At 36.6% G+C, this 19,450-nt stretch overlaps 1 protein-coding gene across 1 annotated transcript; it reads left to right on the top strand.

Moving 5' to 3' along the window:
- The first annotated feature begins 10,869 nt into the window (after positions 1 to 10,869).
- LOC110799426 (protein DETOXIFICATION 53) lies at positions 10,870 to 18,412 on the top strand. Its single transcript, XM_022004696.2, has 3 exons — positions 10,870 to 11,180; positions 11,452 to 11,709; positions 16,547 to 18,412. The coding sequence occupies exons 2-3, from the start codon at positions 11,566 to 11,568 to the stop codon at positions 17,930 to 17,932; spliced, it is 1,530 nt and encodes a 509-aa protein (XP_021860388.1). The 5' UTR covers positions 10,870 to 11,180; positions 11,452 to 11,565; the 3' UTR covers positions 17,933 to 18,412.
- Positions 18,413 to 19,450: the final 1,038 nt, after the last annotated feature.

The following is a 19,450-nucleotide window of genomic DNA, read 5'->3' on the forward strand; positions in this document are numbered from 1 at the left end:
CACCTTTAATATGCTCCATGACTTGAAATTGATTCTAGTTTAAAGAGAAGTTGATCTCATTTAAACATCATTGAATATTGAATGTAGAACTTGAATATTGAACATAGAAATTGGAATATTCATGTGATCTAGTTTGGAAATGGGTTTGCACTTTTCTAAACATCCTTGAACTTGTATAAAGTTGAGGTTTTTTGAAGATTTGATGATGATTGTTGCAAGGAATACTTTCAAGAATGAAAGCTTCAACTTACTAATCATGTTTTTTTTGAAAACAAAGCATGAAGATTGTAACTTGAAACTTATAAAGGGAGTTTGGAAGATTATTTGAGGGGATGTCAAGTATGAAATCCCCTCAAATATTACTCCTTTTTTTACATTTCCTTGTTCAAGTGAGTATGAACATCACAAGAACATCATAGGATTAGTAAACTTGAAATAAGAAAGGTAGAAAGTTGGATTAAATCATGTTAGTTTGTATTAGGGATTCAGTTTACCTTTTTAGGTTTAGGCTAGTTTTCCGATTTGTACTCCCAATTGCTTTGATATTTTAGAAAATTGTATGAAAATTGAAAGTTTGAAGATTGAATTTTGTGTTTGAGTTTTGAGAGGAAAAATGCGTATTACGACGTTGTGTTGAATAATTCCCCCGTATTTGGGTGAAAATGAAGGGCTTAAATAGGAGATTAGCCGGCTAAACGCCAAGTCAGTTCAGCGCCAAGCGCAAGAGCAGCGCCAGGCGCTGCTGACGTGTCCCAGGTGCCGCCAAACAAGGACGATGACGTCGTCCTTTTTTTTTGTACCGTGGATTTGTACTTTGTGCGAACTTTGGAGCGTAGCATTTTCTTGGTGGTTAAGGAAATTTTGCGACTAAAAACACACCTTTTGTATCAGGGTTTTATATTTTGGACACGGTTTTACGGGACTGGGCCCGACATGCTCGGTGTTATGTGTCGGGGTCCGATTTTGGATTGCTTAATGGAATTTTGACTGGAAATTGCCTTGTAAAACCAATGGAGAGGTCCATTGGGTGAGATTGCGTTTGGATTTTGAATTTGATTTTTGGAAATTGAATTTTGTACCGAATTCCGAAAAGGGAACGGGCTCGGGATTTGGACTTTGGATTTTGGAATATATCTTAGCAATTGGGACTTCCGCACGGAGTTATACCAACCACCTAGAAAGGGTAATGGTTTCGTCATTATCCCATTAGGGAAGACACGAATTAGGTGTCTACACATATCTCTGGATCTCGACATGCTAGGCCGCTTCTTCAATCGCCCTGGGGCTCCCCAACAATTGGCTACGGGGTAGCCCATATCTTGCCTACCAATTCAAGGAGCAAAGAACGGCAGGTGCTCGAAATCTCACAACTGTAAAGACCTAACAAATAAGAAAAACTAGAATAGAATCATTCATCTATTTAGTTTTCCTAAAAGTAAGCAAGGCGCGTACCTCAAAGAGTCGTGGCTTGGCACATAGAGAAATGGGAGTCATTCCTATCATGACTATCGAGAACTCTCACATCTACACTCATGTGGCTGATCAAGTTTGCATGCGCATAAGCTGGCTCACCCCAGCAGAACGAGCCCATTGCAGAAAGATCCCATACCAACGGAATCAACCAAGGATCAACCCTCTTAGAACGATTCGACAAGATAGTCAAACTCAAAAACAACAGATAGAATATACGGGCATACAAGTCCGCAGAAGCATCGGAGGGGAGACCCTCCGTCAAAATTGTCACCATTAGGAGTAAGGCATCCCCTTCCCCCTATACTTCTTCACCTTCGCAGCTACCTCCGCACCAATGCACTCCGTGACTACATTCTCCGGGGGCAACTCACTATCCCTAGGGAGGAAGATCGAAGTGCCCGTAAAGGACAAACCCGTAAGGGCAGTATAGTCCTCAGGTGTGATAGTCATCTCGCCCAAGGGAAAATGGAAAGTGTTAGTGGTATCTGATATGCATGTTTTATATAGTATTTTTACCCCCGTCCCTTAGTAGTTTTATGTGTCAAACGTGCTCTTAGGAGCCGTTTCTAGTACTAATGTGTGTTATTGAGTGCGCCTTGAGTTTCAGGTTTGATTATGAGAAATTGGTCGTTTTAGACCCGTTTCATTGTTGATCTAGGCCACTATATGAGTCCGAGAAGTTCGGGACCTCCATCGTCGACTTTCGGGAGCCTTGGATGCTTATGGTTGAGCCCCGGGAGTTAGACTCAGTGATATGGGCGAGCTACATTGAAGATTGCAAATCGCCCTGGAAGCTGAGGACGAAATGCAACCATCGGGCGGAATTATAAGCAATCTGGAATCATCAACGCGCTCCCGATCGGGCGCAGCTTGCCCGATCCGGATCGGGCGGTCAATCTGGAGGCTGTATGGAGAGTTCACAAACCGCCCGATCGGGCGGATTTTGGCCCGATCGGGCCGACTATCGAGTGGATTGCCCGATCGGGCGAAGCGACGCCCGATCGGGCGACGCCAACCCCCAGCACTTATGCGCGAGTTTTCTTTCCGTTTTTTAGGCTTTATTTTGGGCAAACTATATAAGCAAGCCTTAATTGTTTTTAGAAAACACTTTTTTTCTAGTATTGAAGCTTAGTATTATTTCCTTAGCCTAATTTTCTCTCTAGTTTATGCAAAAACACTTAGTTTAATTCTCAATAAAAATTCAAGCTTTCAATTCCCTTGTTCTTCAAATAGGTATTAATTCTTATTTTAATTCATTGTCTTGCTTTAATAATGCTTTCAATTATGATTATTGCTTTGTTAATTGTCAACATGCTTGAGTAGTATAATTTCTAGGGTTGGGGATCCATGAATAATATGAAGGGATGATTGAATGATTATGATTGTTGGCATTGTAATTGATTCCTATTGGTTGGTTTATTTCACTATACAATTAGATTTGCGCAGGTTTAATTGTGGTAGTTATGCAATATCAAATTAAGATTCGAGAGATGCAATTTGATGTTTAGGCTTGTGTCAATAGGTAGAATTAGAGTTAATACGTAGCGAGAGCCCGTTAATTCTAAGTCTATGATTAGTATCGACTTGAGAGAGCATGCTAATCTAATTAATTACTTTGTTGATTATCGTGAGTGTTCAATGTCCTTGATTATTATTTGTTGGAAAACCTATACCCTAGATTCCTTAATATATTGATTCATTCTTGTTTAATATTCGTTCGTAGTCTTAGTATACAAACCATCAACCAACTTTGTTCACAATAGTCTAGATTAATTAATTGATAGTAGAAAGAACGCCTGTTTCCCTGTGGATTCGATCCTGGCTTCCCTTGCTACCTAGCTAGTGGACCTTAGGTTATTTTTGATTAGGTAATACGACTTTAGCCTGTCAGTATCCCACCACCATTCCATGATCATCCGTAGAAACCGCCTAGATGCATTACAGCGCACCAACTCCCTGATGACAAGCACGGTATGGTACAACGGGCAAGCCTCCACTACGCACTGTGTCCTCCTATCCAGCTTGTCCAAACGGACTGGAAATATGGACCCACCATAGCGCTGGCACACATTATCTGTATCAGCTCTGCCGGCCCGGACTCGAGACACCACATGGTGCCCTAGATTGTAATATATAGGTCGACTCCATCAAACTCGAGAGGACCAAACCAATCTGGCTCCTCCTCGGGGTATTTCTCGTCCTCACTGGCCGTCATCGCCTGAGAAGTAGAAGGACTACCAGCAGCCATCCGAGTAGCCCGAGCGGCCGGGCGTGTAGGCTCACGCCTCATCAGACAAGAAGGTCGGGCACAAGGCTCTACTACATAGTCCGAAGAGTCCTCCTCCTCAGAGGAAGACGTATGTCCGTCCGACATGCTAGTTTCGCAAAAACACGAAAAAAACAGCTATCAGGAATCATACATTAACCTAGCAAATAACATATAATATTCTAATATTCTGAGCATGCAAATTCACCCCGAACTCATTTCAGTGGAATCAAACAATTTTGTTCCCTAAGTATGAACATGCTACAAAGTTCAAAAATGGTAGTAAACTCATAAATGCAAAATTGACCATAAAAACTCCAGATAAAAATTTCATACATTTTCTATCATTCATAGACCATGAAGAACGCTTCCAACAAGTCAAGAACACCTACATTGTGTCCCAACATCAATTCGTAGGCATACTTGGGGGCTAATTTTGAGCAAGCTCAAAATTACCCAAAATCAACATACTTGCAAAATTTAACATGCTAGAAAGCTTATAAACATCAAGTACAAGCAAACAATTGCAAGAAATGGGGACAAAATCAAAAACCCACAATTCAATTTGAGCATAAATTTTCACACGAATTTTACTCAAAATCAAACCAAAACTCAAGATAAATCCGAAATTACTTATTAATGATCTAGGATGACTTGGAAACAATTTTGGTGAAGCAAACAACGTAAATCGAGCAAAATGAGAAGGATTGGAGAGAGAAAACTCGAAAAAACGAGCAGCAATCAGCGCATAAATGGTGAAACTGCTCCGCGAACCCGCATCAAGCACACGCGCTAGAAAATTCTAGAGCACCTTATGCATCACCAGAAAAATCTGGCGCACGTTTATTCCCTACAGAAAATTTTTGGGCCACTTCACCCTTCGTATACTGCAAATAACCGTTAACCTTACTAAATTTTTCCTTCCCGCCGGAGAGAGTAACAGTATTTCAAAAAAAAATCAAAAAATAATAACTTATTTCGTTAGTCCACCGACAGACAGCGACATTTCGGGAAATAATTGTAGCCCATACAGGTACAGTTTTCAAACATCATATTATTCTCTTACTTCATTTATCTTCAAAAAAAATATAAAGTCCAAATTTTTGTTACCTAAAAATAGAGTTTCGTGACCGTCTTCCTCTTCGCAAAAGACGTAGGTTAGCCAAAAGGAGTTCTGTGATCATCTTCCTGTTCTCCAAAAGACGTGTGTTAGCCAAAAGTGTTTTGTGACTGTTTTTCTCTTCCCCAAATGACATGTGTTAGTCCAAAAAAGAGTTCCGGTACCGTCTTTGTAATACCCCGAATTTTTAAAACTCGATTAATTATTCTTAATTATTTTTATTTAATTTAAAAGCGTTTTAAATCCTAATTTCGAACTTTATTTTAATTAATGAAGTTTTAATTCGCTTGAATTTTTAATGTTGTTACACGAATTACTATTTTTAGATTTTATAATTTCGTATTTACCAGCTTAACGACCTTTTTAAATCTTAATATTTTCGGATTTTTAATAATTTCGGAACGTTCTTATTTTATTCGAAAAATTAAATTCATTTTTCGTTAACGATATTTTTTTTAAAAAAAAAGATTATTTCGAAACTTAGTTTTAATTAACCATTTCTATTCCAATTAATTTCCTAATTAATAATAGAGATTAATTTTCTGAATTTTTTTTTTGCCTAAGTAATTGAAATTACGAAAATGCCCCTTGCAAAATCAAAATTATATTTCCCCTTTCTTCTCCTTGCTCTCCACGTACAAAGCAGCAAGAGTGAAGAAATTTCTTCATTCCTCTCCTTCCCTCAATTCAGTCTTGATTCATTTGCCTTGTTCCCCAAGGATTTCAACTTCTCACTCACTCTACCTATCATTATAATCAGCCAATTTCTTTCAATTTTCTCAAAAATCAAAATCAGTTATCAAAACCGATTAACACTTCCCATTTGCTTCCCTGCTTTGTTCGAACAACCACCACCAAAGCTTCCCTCCTTCTTCCTTTCACGGCACCACCGTGCTGCAACCACCCAACCACGCAGCCCCATTCACAGCCACCCTCACCACCATCTCCGGCGCAACACCCGACCCAAACACCTCCCTTATTTCTTCTCCTCCTTCGTCGTGAACTCCCCTGCCCCTCCCCTGCTTTTCGGTTCAACTCACCTCCCCTGACTTTTCTCTTCTTCACGCCCAGCCGCCGGCACCGCCGTTAGGCCGCGCACCACCCTCCATCTCCTCTGTGCGCAAGCCGCAACCACCGCACCCCCCCTGAATCATCCCACTCTCAAATCCCTGCTTCTCCTTTTCAGTGCACACGGCCTCCCTCTCCCCCTTCCTTGTTTCTCCGCCGCCACGGAGCCCCACCATCACCATCGCCTCCGGCGCGGTTTCCGCTGCTGCACCACCCAGCTCAGGCGGCCACCCTCCCCTCCTCCCGTCTCCTCTCTCCTTCCTTTGCGTTGCTTCCCCTGTTCCTTCGAGCCTCCCCTGCTTCGAGCCTCAGTTTCGAAAAGAAACGAGTTCCAGTGATTGGAACTTTGTTTCTTTTATTCCTCAAATTGAGCCCAACCCTTTTTGTTTTGGCCCAATATCCCAAAGTAAGCTCTATTCTTTTATTTAAACACCCATGTTAATATTTCATGAAAATCAATTATTATTTACTTTAATTATATAAATTTTAAATGATAATATCAGATTTATATTTTGATTGAAATTTGATTTAAATAATATTTTCGTTAATTTATGAAATTAAGTAATATTCATGTAAATCGATTTATGAAATTTTGATTGAAATTTTGTTTAATAATATTTTCAATAATTTATAAAAATTGTATTTTTATTAAATTCATTATTTCAAAATTCACTGTCAATGAATTCATTATTTATAAACTTAATATTTATAAAATATCGATTTTAGATTATTCGTCGATTTAATACTAATTCAATAATTCGATATTTTGAAAGAAATTGGACTCGGGGCTCAGGAAGGACGATCCATCAGACAGGAAGTATAAAAACTACGGTTGAGGTAACGGTTATTGCTAGTACCCGCAATCCCTTCGAAATGTATTTATGAATGATGTTATGAATGATTGATGTTTTATAATGATGTTTTATGATTTGCGGGATTACAAGCATGATTTGATTGAATTATTTTATGATAATGCAGCTTTATGCAAAGTATTGATTTAACGAATTAATATTCCTGAAAGAATGATTTTATGAAATAACGAGATTTAATGGTTTATTGAACCACCCTGAATGATTGAGATTTTCCTGATTAATGTTCAACTAAAAGAAATGTAAACATGATAAAAGAAAGTTTAAGAACTGGTCAAGTTCCCCTGATATGGAGCTCAGGCTCCCCCTGATAAGAAGCACTGGCTTCCCCTGATATGGAACCAAGGTTCCCCCTGATAAGAAGCACTGGCTTCCCCTGATATGGAACCAAGGTTCCCCTGATAAGAAGCACTGGCTTCCCCTGATATGGAACTAAGGTTCCCCCTGAAATAAAGCACTGGCTTCCCCTGTTATGGAGCATTGACTCCCCCTGTTATGAAGCACTGGCTTCCCCTGTTCGTAGGAGACGTCCTACCATGTTTCCTGTAAAGTCCTGACGACCAGAATAATACTGTTAAAAGGAAAAAGATTAATGAAAGGATGTTCCTGAAATAATGTTCCTGAAAGGATATTACTGAAATGATATTTCGAAATGATTCTTTTGAAATGATGATTTATTAAATATTTTACTATATTCTATTCTCCCTGTGTTATTAAATAAAATGAATTGAAATGATGTTACGATGCTAGGGTAACTCGTTACTGAGTCTTCGGCTCACCGTTTTGTTTTCTGTTTTAGGTACTGCTGGGGACCACGGAGACGAGTAGTGGCGAGGATTTTCACTATAGCTATGTTCACCTAAGTTGTTGTTAAGTTGTAACAAGTTTCAGTAAAGATTCGAGATTAAGTTACGTACTTTGATTAAGGAATTAAAAAGGATTATTATGTTAATTTTGGAGTTTAATAGCTTATGATTGATGTTGCCTTGTAATTTCCAAGACGGAATTACGGCAGGTAATGTCCCGACCAAATTAGGTTAATTCCGCTGCTAAGTATTCCTTAATAAGTGATTTAGAGGTCGGGGTGTTACAGTCTTCCTCTTCGCCAAAAGACGTGTGTTAGCGAAAATAGTTTCGTGACTGTCTTTGTCTTCCCCAAAACACTTGTGTTAGTCCAAAAAAGAGTTTCGTGACCGTCTTCCTATTCTCCAAAAGACGTATGTTATCCAAAAGAGTTACGTGACTGTCTTTCTCTTCCCCAAAAGCCATGTGTTAGTCCAAAAAAGATTTATGTGACCGTCTTCCTCTTCGCCAAAAGACGAGTGTTATCCAAAAGAGTTTCGTGATTGTCTTTCTCTTCCCCAAAAGACATGGGTTAGTCCTCAAGAGAGTTCTGTGACTATCTCTCTCTCTTCGCCAAAAGACGTGCGTTAAGTAAAGAGTTATGTGATTGTTTCTCTTTCCAAAAAAAAAATGTGTGTTAGTTTCAAGTTTCTTGAATCCGCTCTAACATTAGATATATCGCTTACTATTTTCGAAAAACTTAGTCCGCACTCTAAAAATCTTTAATGACTCCGTGAGAAGTATCAGTTCAGGTATATAAATTTTCGATGACTCATGAAGGAATAGTTGACATTCCTATTGATGACCCTTAAGTCAAATATTATCACTCTGGGGCTCGTGAGACCCTCGCCTAAACTTGACCTAATTCAGATTAAGTTTCTGGACGCACTTCGTCTACCAATACTTTGATTATCGTCTTATCTAGACTCAATCAAAGGGGGGCTAACTGTAGACGCCTACATTTGTCCCTAGACCTAAAGCGGTAAGTTCAATGATGAAACCAAACATTGCTTGTCTACGCTTTCCTAAGTATGCGACGAACGACCTATGACTGATTGAAATAATCCCAAAACCCATATTTCCATTTTTATTTTTAGAAGCTGCTATTTATAGTAACTGTCACGCTTAACCCTTACCCAAGATAGTAATCGTATAAGATAGATTTTCAAGTGAGTGCATCGCACTACGATTAATCCTTGAGGAAAGGATAAGAATTGCACTCCAACTATTATCCTTAAAGAGTTATAACCGTGAATGAGATAGAAATTTGGAATAAAACCGGAAAACCTGGAATCCCGTGGAAAACAAACACCAGCGCTAGAAAATTCTAGGGCATGACACGAACGTGCCACAATAATCCAATGCTCGAACACAAGCACCATGAATTTATGGTGCTACAGTTTGATTCTCATCCAATCACGCACAAATCATGAGCTTTCAGTGACTCAGCATAATCGGATCTGGCGCATCACAGCTCAGCGCTACAATATTCTGGCGCTTTACAGGCTAGCGCCACTTTTTTCTAGCGCTGCCATTTGATTTTCACCAAACTCTAACTCTTCAAATGTCTATCTTATTTCGACTGCCTAGACTATAAATACGACCCTATAGAATCCTGAAAAGACACCAATTACCACCAAATGCTACGAATTACCATCAAGTTACCACCATATACCCCAAGCTTGAGTATTAAACGAAGCTGTATTCTATCCCGTGTTCGTTACCGGTCTGCCACATTAACACGATGTTAAGCAGACTCTACCCGCGTAATCGCTCAGCCCAGCCTGAATCCTACCGAAGTTGTGGCCAAATCCTAAGCCTAAACTCTGGAAGAATCCCATCACACAGCCAATCAGTTACCGAGAAGTTCGAAGCAGAAAAGGAAGGCTAGTAGAGACAGGTGGTTAGTGTTCCTAAGAACCGCAGTATAGCCTACGGCCTACGCTATGCTGTAACCTGAAATCTACATTTTTATTGCTTTCATCACCTCTATAAAACTACTCATATGAATCTACTGTATTGATCATGACTAACTGTTACTGCTATGCACCGTTAATTAACTTAAAACACTATTTTGACGATAGTTAGTTAATATATGTGCATTAAAACCAACTCAGATTAATAATGTGGTCTAACCCATGTCCCTTTCGTCGTCGCATTAAACTAGTAACGCGTGGGCTAATGTTGGGCACTCCCCGTAGTAGTAAACGTCCCCCGAACTCTCAATCTCTACTTCGCTAGATCTACGTTGAGTGATCTCCATAATAGGGATCACAAGGGAGCCTATGGCCATTGTGAATCAAATATACTTGCCCTTCGGGCATATCATGATAACCGGATTTTGTCAGTTAGAACTAAAAATTTCTAAATAAATTCAAATAGAATTGAATGAAAAAATAGAAAATTTATTTTGATTTTTTAAAAATTATATATTATTATTGACAAGCCACAGCAATTGCAACTCATTTTTTGTTAATAATAATAATCTGAGTGATTGGATCTAGATGCTTATTCGGGCAGGAAATGTTCAAATTTATTTTCATCGAATGACTATTCATCAATTTTATTTTCATGCGAATAGGGGGCAAGAAAGCTCTATGAAAAAATGGTGGTTCAATTCGATATTGTCTAAGAAAGAGTTAGAACACGGGTGTGGATTAAGTAAATCAATTGTATAACTATTATATACAATTGGTCTGCTAACCGTGGTTATATAGATGCTTTTTATTCAACATTCTTAATTAAGGGTATAAGAAGTTTGTCTGAACTAGTTTCTTTTTTTGATAGACGAATAATTGATGGAATTCCTAATGGTTTTGGTGTTACAAGTTTTTTTGTAGGTGAAGGTATCAAATATGTAGGAGGTGGCCGAATCTCTTCATATCTTTTTTGGTATTAGTTTTCTTCATTGTAGTTGTAAAACTGAATGGCGACTCCGAAAGACTAGTAAAAAGAGGCTAACGCCCACCGTTAATTCCGATTTTATTTAATATGATTGCCACATCCTGAGAAAAAAGTCGTTCGGACTATTTTCTTCGGTTGAGCACGCTCGTCCTATTTTTCGACCCCTCACAACCATCGTTCGTAAAGATGAGTTAGGGCCGTTGTTTACAATTTTACATAGCAACACTTCTGATTTGCATTTCCTTATTATATGTAAAAAAAAAGTGGAACCTTGGTATATAAACTTTTTATAAAAGCAACAAATACTTATTATTTATACATAGGTTGAAACCTTCGTTTGCTGCAACGAATACCAGTAGTAGTTTCAAGTGTTAGTCCCACCTTATAATTTTGTAGGAGTCCAATTCTCAATCTATCTCTCTTTCGTTAAACCAAAGTTTCTCCTCTCTTACTTCTTTTCGCCCCAATATTTTCTGATAACCTTACATGGGTTGCAAACTTAGCAACATTTATACCAAATAATACCGTAATTGAGCTCATAAAAGCGTACTCATAACACCATCACTCCATCTTCTTCGTTCCCTATAATAAAATCGCGCATGACCAAGAAAACTGGATACTTTCGACTCGTGCTAAGGTTTGTATTAATCTCCCACCATAATTAACCCCATACAATCTTGGAAACAAAATCTCTCATTTATGTCATTTCTTTGACTACAAAAATACAGACATAATAGTATGGCATATGTAACCACATAATTGTAACTCCTCTCTAGTCTCTAGTATTTTCTTTTTCTCTTATTTAACCAAATTTTAAATATTGATTTTGGCATTCTTCAAAATTGAAGAATTTCATATCCCCTGTTCTTCCCCTGTATTAAAATTTCTCATTATTCTCCTGTTATTAGGAAAATCTCTTTTAGTTCAGTCCGTGCCACGGAACTGTGATTTTCATTGTAGCCCGTACAACAACAATAATAATAATAACAAAGACGACAACACAGTATATAACCCGAGAAGCTATGTGCCCCGCGAATGAATCTGGGGCAATTACCGATAGTAACCCGTTGATCCGAACTGGTATAGAAGAAAAGCAAGAATGTGACAATGTTAGCAGCAACCAACCACATTTTCATGGTATCCTCCATCGTCTCCCATTGAGCGAGGTAATTAACAACCTTTTTTTTTTTTTTTTTTTAATTGTTACTATTTATGTACGCAATAAGTGAAAGGATAGTCAATTGTTTCATAATATTAATGACTTTATTATATGAATCTAATTACGAGATATAAAACTTAGGGTTTCTTAAGAATTTGATGAAAATCTTCCTTGGGTTTGACCATTAAAGTTTTCCCAAAATCTATCTATGTTGAAATAAACATCAATCTACTAATCAATGAAACACACGTTATTACTCCGTATCATTTACGGAGTACCTAAACCAACTCTATTTACCATGTTTCCCTTTTAAGTTGTCATGACATCCTTTGTGTCTATTTAGGAGTATTTTTTTCAATAATTACAAACTCTTGAAAGTTTATTTATTTTAATGTTGTAATGGCTAATTAGTTTTTGATCGTAAATCTTGAGTATCATACCATAGTGTAAAAAGCTTTCCCTGATTTTTTCAAGTTGCGCTACCTTTGATCAGGTTGACCTTTTGCGATAAAATTTAATACTCCCCTCCGTCCCTTAATACTCGATTTGTTTTGACTTTTTGCACTATTTACATCATTTACTTTCATCCTATTTTATTTCTAGTATATGAAAACAAAAGTTAGTATATAATATATTGTTGGTTTCATCTTAATATATATTTTCAAAATATTAATATTTTTATAAGTTTTTATAGTATGTGGTTAAAGAAATTGGTGGTCAAAGTTGTGCATTGACAAACGTGTCCGGTCAAAACAAGTCGAGTATTAAGGGACATAGGGAGTCTTACTCTATATCATTCTCTTTACCCATACCAAGAGCCATAATAGCATCCTTTGCGTCTCCCTTTTGAATAACTTTTATCAATTTAACATTTTAACCCCCACTCTTGAAAATTCATTTATCTTTATCGTGTAACCAATGAGATTTGATCGCAAATCATGAATATCATACCGTAGCGTAAAAAGCTTTCCCTTGGTTTTTTTCAAGTTGCGCTACATTTGGTGATGTTGAACTTTTGGGCTAAACGCTCCGTCTCAGTAGGAGACAGCTAACGGTGTTTGCCTTTAGTCCAAAATTAAAAAAAGAATTTAGGTACCAAATTTAGTAGACAATAAGATGGGTCAGTCCTTTTTTTAGAGTGGAGTAGTCCTCTGATATTCCCTTCAATATTAGACTAAGAATCTTCATTAGTAGCATTAATTGATTGATTTCAACCCACAAAAAGGTGTAACCTACTTACTTAACTTTTTAATTTTCATACTATTGTCTAAATTAAGGAACCGATTCTCTTCATTTTATTAACACGTACTTTTGTTACTGTACCCCTTTAACCTTAAATATTACTCCCTCAGTTCATATAATCCTCACTATTTGCAATATTTATATACTTCATTTTGAACAACAACGATAATTATACACAAGGAAAAACATAATCATAAATTTAACTCAATTTACCAATTGCTTGTTGGTTCAGTGGTGATTGGGGCTGAACTTGGTAGGGAGAACCCGTGTTCGATCCCCCGCAACAACAATTGGGAGGGGACTGGAACCTAACCACTCAGAACTCGCCCCGAATCCGGATTATCCCTAAGGGAGAACCGGGTGTTAACACACACACAAAAAAAAAAAAAATTAACTCAATATATAGTTTGCAAACTTTTTAGAATGTTTCTTATTGGTAATGAAGTTTAAATAGTTGAAGTTTGGTATTACAAAACCTAAGAGATTTTTCCCTTTAATTAACAAGTAATCCCATTCTAACCATGCGTTTAGCAACTGAAATCAAATTTGTCATATTGCCCATGGGCAGTTTTGTAATTTCTCGATAGGACCAAGTAGGTAATTAGCTATACATGAGTGATGAGCATGGGTGAAGTAGTGGAGGGTGCTGGCCTAGTGGCCTGTTGCTTGATGAGATGAATTAAATTGGAACTTTCTTTTAATACGGGCTTAGTTAAAATGTTGTTTCATGCTAAAAATTTAAAGGATCGTGTTAAAATTTTGAGTTTTGAGTGTGTACTTCATAATAGGATTCATTTATACTTCCATGTGTTTATTTTTTTCGAGTGTTCATTTATAAATTGCAAGAAAATCTTTAATCCGATGGTTGAAAAGGGTAGTTAAAAGTAAGAACAAGAAAGATAGGGGCCTTGACCTGTGATCGACTCCTATCTACCACATTGACCATTTGTGACTCATATACAACACATAGAGGCGAAGAAGCAACTTCAAAAGAAGTTGTAGAACCCAAAAAGAGCCGCCCACTGCACCATCATTAGAGAATAAGAAAAGAACACCATTATATATTTACATCCGTACACATAAATTTCCCTTTCCCCACCCCTTTTCAAGCAAGAGTTTAGGCATCGAATTTCTATATTTCTCCCCATTAGCAATATTAGTTAGTTGATAATATATTATATCAATACTAAGTGTTCTTGAAAAGTACATCAATGGCAGATATTATACTTAATGGTTTGCTAAAGCTAACATGTTAATAATTTGATGGGACAACTAATTAATTTAGTGGTCAAATAGTTCAAATTTAAAATTACGGTCATTTAATTGAATAAATCTTTATGCCTTAACAAGTTAGAAAACTAAGCACTCCACAAAGTCCGAGGTTGTTTTTTCGCATATCAAATATGTGTGGAAACACACATATTAGCTAAAAGACAAATAGTTAAAAGACAAAATAGAAAGTACCATTTTGTAAAAAAAAGTATCATTCTATAAAAAGTAGTACCATTTTGTAAAAAAATGTATCATTTTTGTTTTAAAAAGTACCTTTAATTTCTTTTTTGTCATTTTTCCTATTTTGTCTTTTGCTATGATATGTATTTGCAAGCACATATCTGATATCCGAAAATACTTCCTCACTCTACAAAGCTAGTGTATATTAGATCGTCATAACTTTCAGACTACTTTTTTTTTTTTTTTTTTTGATAGGAACTTTCAGACTACTTAATAATGTACTAGTTGGTAAAAGACAAATAAAATGGCTTTGAAATTAAATAACCTGGTGGTCTTTTATAAAAAATTGAAATATAATTTTCCAATTTGGTAAAGATAAGACCACAATAGATTTTGGATAGGACATACTCCATACTAGGTGTTAAAATAATGCATTAAATCGGTCCAACCTCTTATTGCAACGCCTCAACACGGGGATCTCACATACTAGGTGTTTTGGCCTTATTTTTGGGCTTTTCCACATCCGTTTAGAGAGTACTATATAAACTCTCTAGGTCATAACTTAGTTGTATTCTGTAATCTGTACTCCTCAAGATCAATAAAAATTTCCTCCCCTCTATCTATGGACGCAGCTAACACATTGGTTAGTGAACCATGTTAAATCTATGTGTTCTTTATTTACTTTATTTAATCTTTCTTTGCTTCCGTTACAACATTAGGTAAGAGAGAAGGTATAGAGAAAACACAAAATCTTGTATAAAGTTGGTGTACAGACCAATATATTTAAAGTTAACTCAAATGTTTACCGTTACCCCGACATACGTAAAAGTTACTCATTTTTTAGTGATAATTTTTTTTCATCTTACTTTCAAATTATTGACAGTGTATAAAGGTAACCGTGTAATCTTTTAAGAAGTTTATCCATCAAATATTATTTTATACTCCATAATATACAACGATAATCAAAATATGAAAAAAAAATATCAGAAATTAGGTAAAAATTACCCACTTTATAATAAATTTATTATATACCGCATGCACAACAGAGCTTTTCTAGGGAAAAAAAGTTCACAAATTCTTATTTAATTTATTGTAAACCGGAGTAAAGTTGACTTAAAATGCTTAAAAGTTACCTTTATATATGTAAAAATTATTTATTTTTTTAGTGATAAATTTTTTCATTTTAATAAAAATTATTTCTTCAAAATCACTAATAATGTATAAAATTAATTATTTAATCCTTTAAAATACTCTTTTTTTATAACATAAAAGTTATAAAAAACTAAATTAAAGTTACAAAAAGCTATATAAATGTTATCTTAGTGTATAATGAATAAATTATACACCTTATACGCGTAATACCTTTTGATAAAAGTTATGCTAAATTTTTAACTCACGCGTATTAGTTGTCAAACCGCTAACCAATCGACATAAGCTAAATGAAAAGTGAATGATAAATGAACATATATAGTGAAGATGATTAAGCGGGTGATGTCACTTAGCCTAAAAGCACGTGCAAGAATCGATAAAATCCTATGTTAGTAAATTTGTACACTTGACTTTTGAAGACATGGGGTAAATTTTAAGCAATATTCTAGAATAAAATAGAATGGTTAATTGAAAATCTAATAATGTACACGTAAGCATCACATCGTCGAGTACAAGAAACAATGAAAAGTTGTGGCAAATAGGATCTCATGCATGTGACCCACACCTATCTAGCTTAAGTCTTAACAATTTGCTTTAACATTCTTTTGGTCAATAATTAAGATTATTAATATTCTTAAAATTATGAAATTTGAACGTCAAGAGGAGTTGTAATACTTAAGATAAAATCTTGCATTGAGAAGTGTAGTTGATTGTCTTGTAGACGGCTAGACGGACTAATTTTGCATTATGAACTATATTATGCATGTTTGTATAGTTTAGTCGTAATTTAGATGGCGGACAATATAAATGGCGTTGAAAATAACGAGAATAGCGTGATAAATAAATTGAGAATAAAAAGAATTTCACATTAGTCTGCATTTTGTGTATTCACCATTACAATTTACGAAGCAGTAATATTAAACTTGGTATAAGATACGAAGTAGTACGTATATCATTATATATGTGCTCGAACTAACATGGTTATATGTAAATTGATGCAGTTAGCAGAGGATCTGAGATCACTTGGGAAGATTGTATGTCCAGTAACAACAATGACATTGTTGCTCCACTCAAAATCTGTCATCTCCATGCTATTTCTCGGTCATCTAGGAGACGCACCGCTAGCAGGAGGAGCTCTAGCAATCAGCTTTGCTAATATTACCGGATTTTCAGTGATAAAAGGCATGAGCATGGGAATGGAACCTATCTGTTGCCAAGCTTTTGGGGCAAAGAAAATGTCAGTTATTAGCCAAACATTTCAAAGAACTCTTTGCTTGCTCCTCCTTACCGCGATTTTCATCTCTTTCCTTTGGCTCAACATGGAACCAATCCTCTTGTTTCTTGGCCAAGACAGAGATATTATTGATGTTGCCAAACTCTACTTGCGATTCTCCATCCCTGAGCTTATTGCTCAGGTTCATCTCCACCCTTTAAGGTCCTTCCTAAGGACACAATGCATTACAAAACCGTTAACTATTGCTACTTCAATATGCCTATTCTTTCACCTTCCAATCAACTACTTTTTCGTCATATATCTCAAGTTAGGTGTTAAGGGTGTTGCATTAGGATCAGCGTGCAACACTATAAATTTGGACATCAGTATTCTCATTTACCTCCTATGTTCGAACATGGAGCTCAAGCCATGGCACGGTCTAACTATTTTCTCTCCGTTTCAAGGTTGGAAAATGGTGCTAAATTTAGCATTACCAAGTGTGTTATCAGTATGTTTGGAATGGTGGTGGTATGAAATCATGCTCTTCCTCTGTGGGTTGTTACAAAATCCCAAAGCCAGTGTGGCGGCAATGGGGATACTCATACAAACAACGGGGCTTCTGTATGTGTTCCCACACGCGCTCAGCATGGGCCTATCAACGCGTATAGGACATGAGCTAGGAGCAAGTCAGCCCAATAAGGCTCAACGATTGGCTGTCCTTGGGTTAGTTTCAGGCTTAACTATGGGTGTGACAGCTTTCGGACTCACTATAGTAGTGAGATCAGTCTGGGGGAAGATGTACACTTCAGAGCCAGAAATTCTGTCTTTAATTTCAGTAGCACTTCCTGTTCTGGGGTTTTGTGAGATCGGAAACTGTCCACAGACAGCTGCCTGCGGGGTTTTGACAGGTTCAGCAAGGACTAAAATAGGTGCAAAAATTAACTTTGTGGCGTTCTACTTGGTTGGCTTACCTGTAGCAGTTGCTATGGCATTTTGGGTCAAGGTTGGATTTATCGGTCTGTGGTTTGGGCTCGCAGCAGCTCAAGCCGCTTGTATGTGCATGATGATATATACATTGATCACAACGGATTGGAGACATCAGGCAAAGAGGTCTGAGGAGTTAACACAAGTAGCAGAGGAAACTGAGGACTTGGAAACAGGACTCTTATCTTGAGGTTTTCATGGCTAAGTAAATATGAATTGGTCTTTTTTGGGGGTGCAAACTGCAATTTTTTTGGAGGAGATTTATTTCTGGGACGGTAAAATCCTCGGTCAAGGAAACGGAAGGAGAAATAATAACAACGGATTTCATAGAGTTTATTATGCAACGAAAAATTACTACTATACTAACATTTTGTACAGCAGGCGAAAACCGCCTTCTATGAATATTGCTCCCTTAACAGAGTAAGGGATCACAATGTACCTTCTCTATACCAAATTTTGCGAGTTTTATTAATACCAATTGGCTATCTTAGTCTTCGAGTGTACAAAAGGGTGAAAGTTTATCTATCTTAATCAGCTCAAACAAACAAGTAACAACCCATGATCGGTATAGAAAGGCATTCTCCATTGCTCCAGTATAAACAAAAATATACGAAGTATAGTTTACTCTTGTTATTTCCGGTGATGTTCCATGTCTACTAGAACCGCCGTTCATCATCATTGGGTGTGCTTTTTTCTGTAGGTAAACCCAACTGTTTGCGCCAATGGCGGATCTTTCCTTTGGTTTGGGGTGGACCCAGCCCCTGTCGGAAAATTCCTTAGCGTATTTTTTTAATTACGACCCAGACAATATTCCTTAGCGTATTTTTTCTATTGGCCCTCTCGTAAAACTGTTTAGGATAAGTCACTTTTGCGCTTCATAGTTAAGGCAATTGATGTAGTAAGGCAGGTAACACATGGTTCAAGCAAGTAGGCAACGCAGGGCCGGCTAAAGGGAGGTCCAGGCGGACCTTCAGCACCGGGCCACAAAATTTTGGGTCCCTAAAAAGAAATTATGTTAGTTAAACCCCCAAGAACAAATATTATATATTTAACAGTTGCTTTGTTATGCATTATGTGATCTTTGTCCTAATTGGTAAGGAATCATAAGTGTGGTAACCAAGACTAGGGTTCGATTCTTCTCCTACCCCGTCAAACCATATTATTAATTTGACTCTATGTTTTTTATACATAAAAAAATATTAATATACTCTGTAATAATTATGTGTTTTACATTAAATAATTGCCCGTAAAAATTTAGAGGGGTCCAATATCTGTATTTTAGCACAGGGCCTCCAAATTGCCGGAGACGACCCTGAGGCAACGTCCTACTAACTTCGTCCCTAAAAGATTGTCCTATTGCAATTTTTAGGTCAAACTTTAAAAATTTTGATCATGAATTCTCATTAGCCAAAAAAAATATATATAGTCACGCAATATTGTTAGATTTGTTTCAATATATATTTTTGGAATATAAACTTTTTATAATTTTTACACGTAAAATTAAAAACAAAAGGTCTTGTATGCACAAGGTGTACAATAAATTTATTGTGCACCAACATAACTTTTAACCAATTTTTTTTAACTTTTACTCAGGTTTCTTTAACTTTTATATTATTAGAAAAAAGTTAAAAGATAAACATTTTAAAGTGTTAAATTATTAATGTTATATACGTTATTAGTGATTTTGAAGAAATAATTTTTAATAAAA

The sequence above is a fragment of the Spinacia oleracea genome, chromosome 5, assembly GCF_020520425.1.
Source record: "Spinacia oleracea cultivar Varoflay chromosome 5, BTI_SOV_V1, whole genome shotgun sequence".
NCBI classification, from domain to species: Eukaryota; Viridiplantae; Streptophyta; class Magnoliopsida; order Caryophyllales; family Amaranthaceae; genus Spinacia; species Spinacia oleracea.

Excerpts from the sequence above, each read along its gene's own strand:
- LOC110799426 (XM_022004696.2), top strand. The coding sequence starts at position 11,566 with ATGTGCCCCGCGAATGAATCTGGGGCAATTACCGATAGTAACCCGTTG. Across the intron at positions 11,710-16,546 it reads ATCGTCTCCCATTGAGCGAG|TTAGCAGAGGATCTGAGATC; the intron begins GTAATTAACAAC and ends AAATTGATGCAG.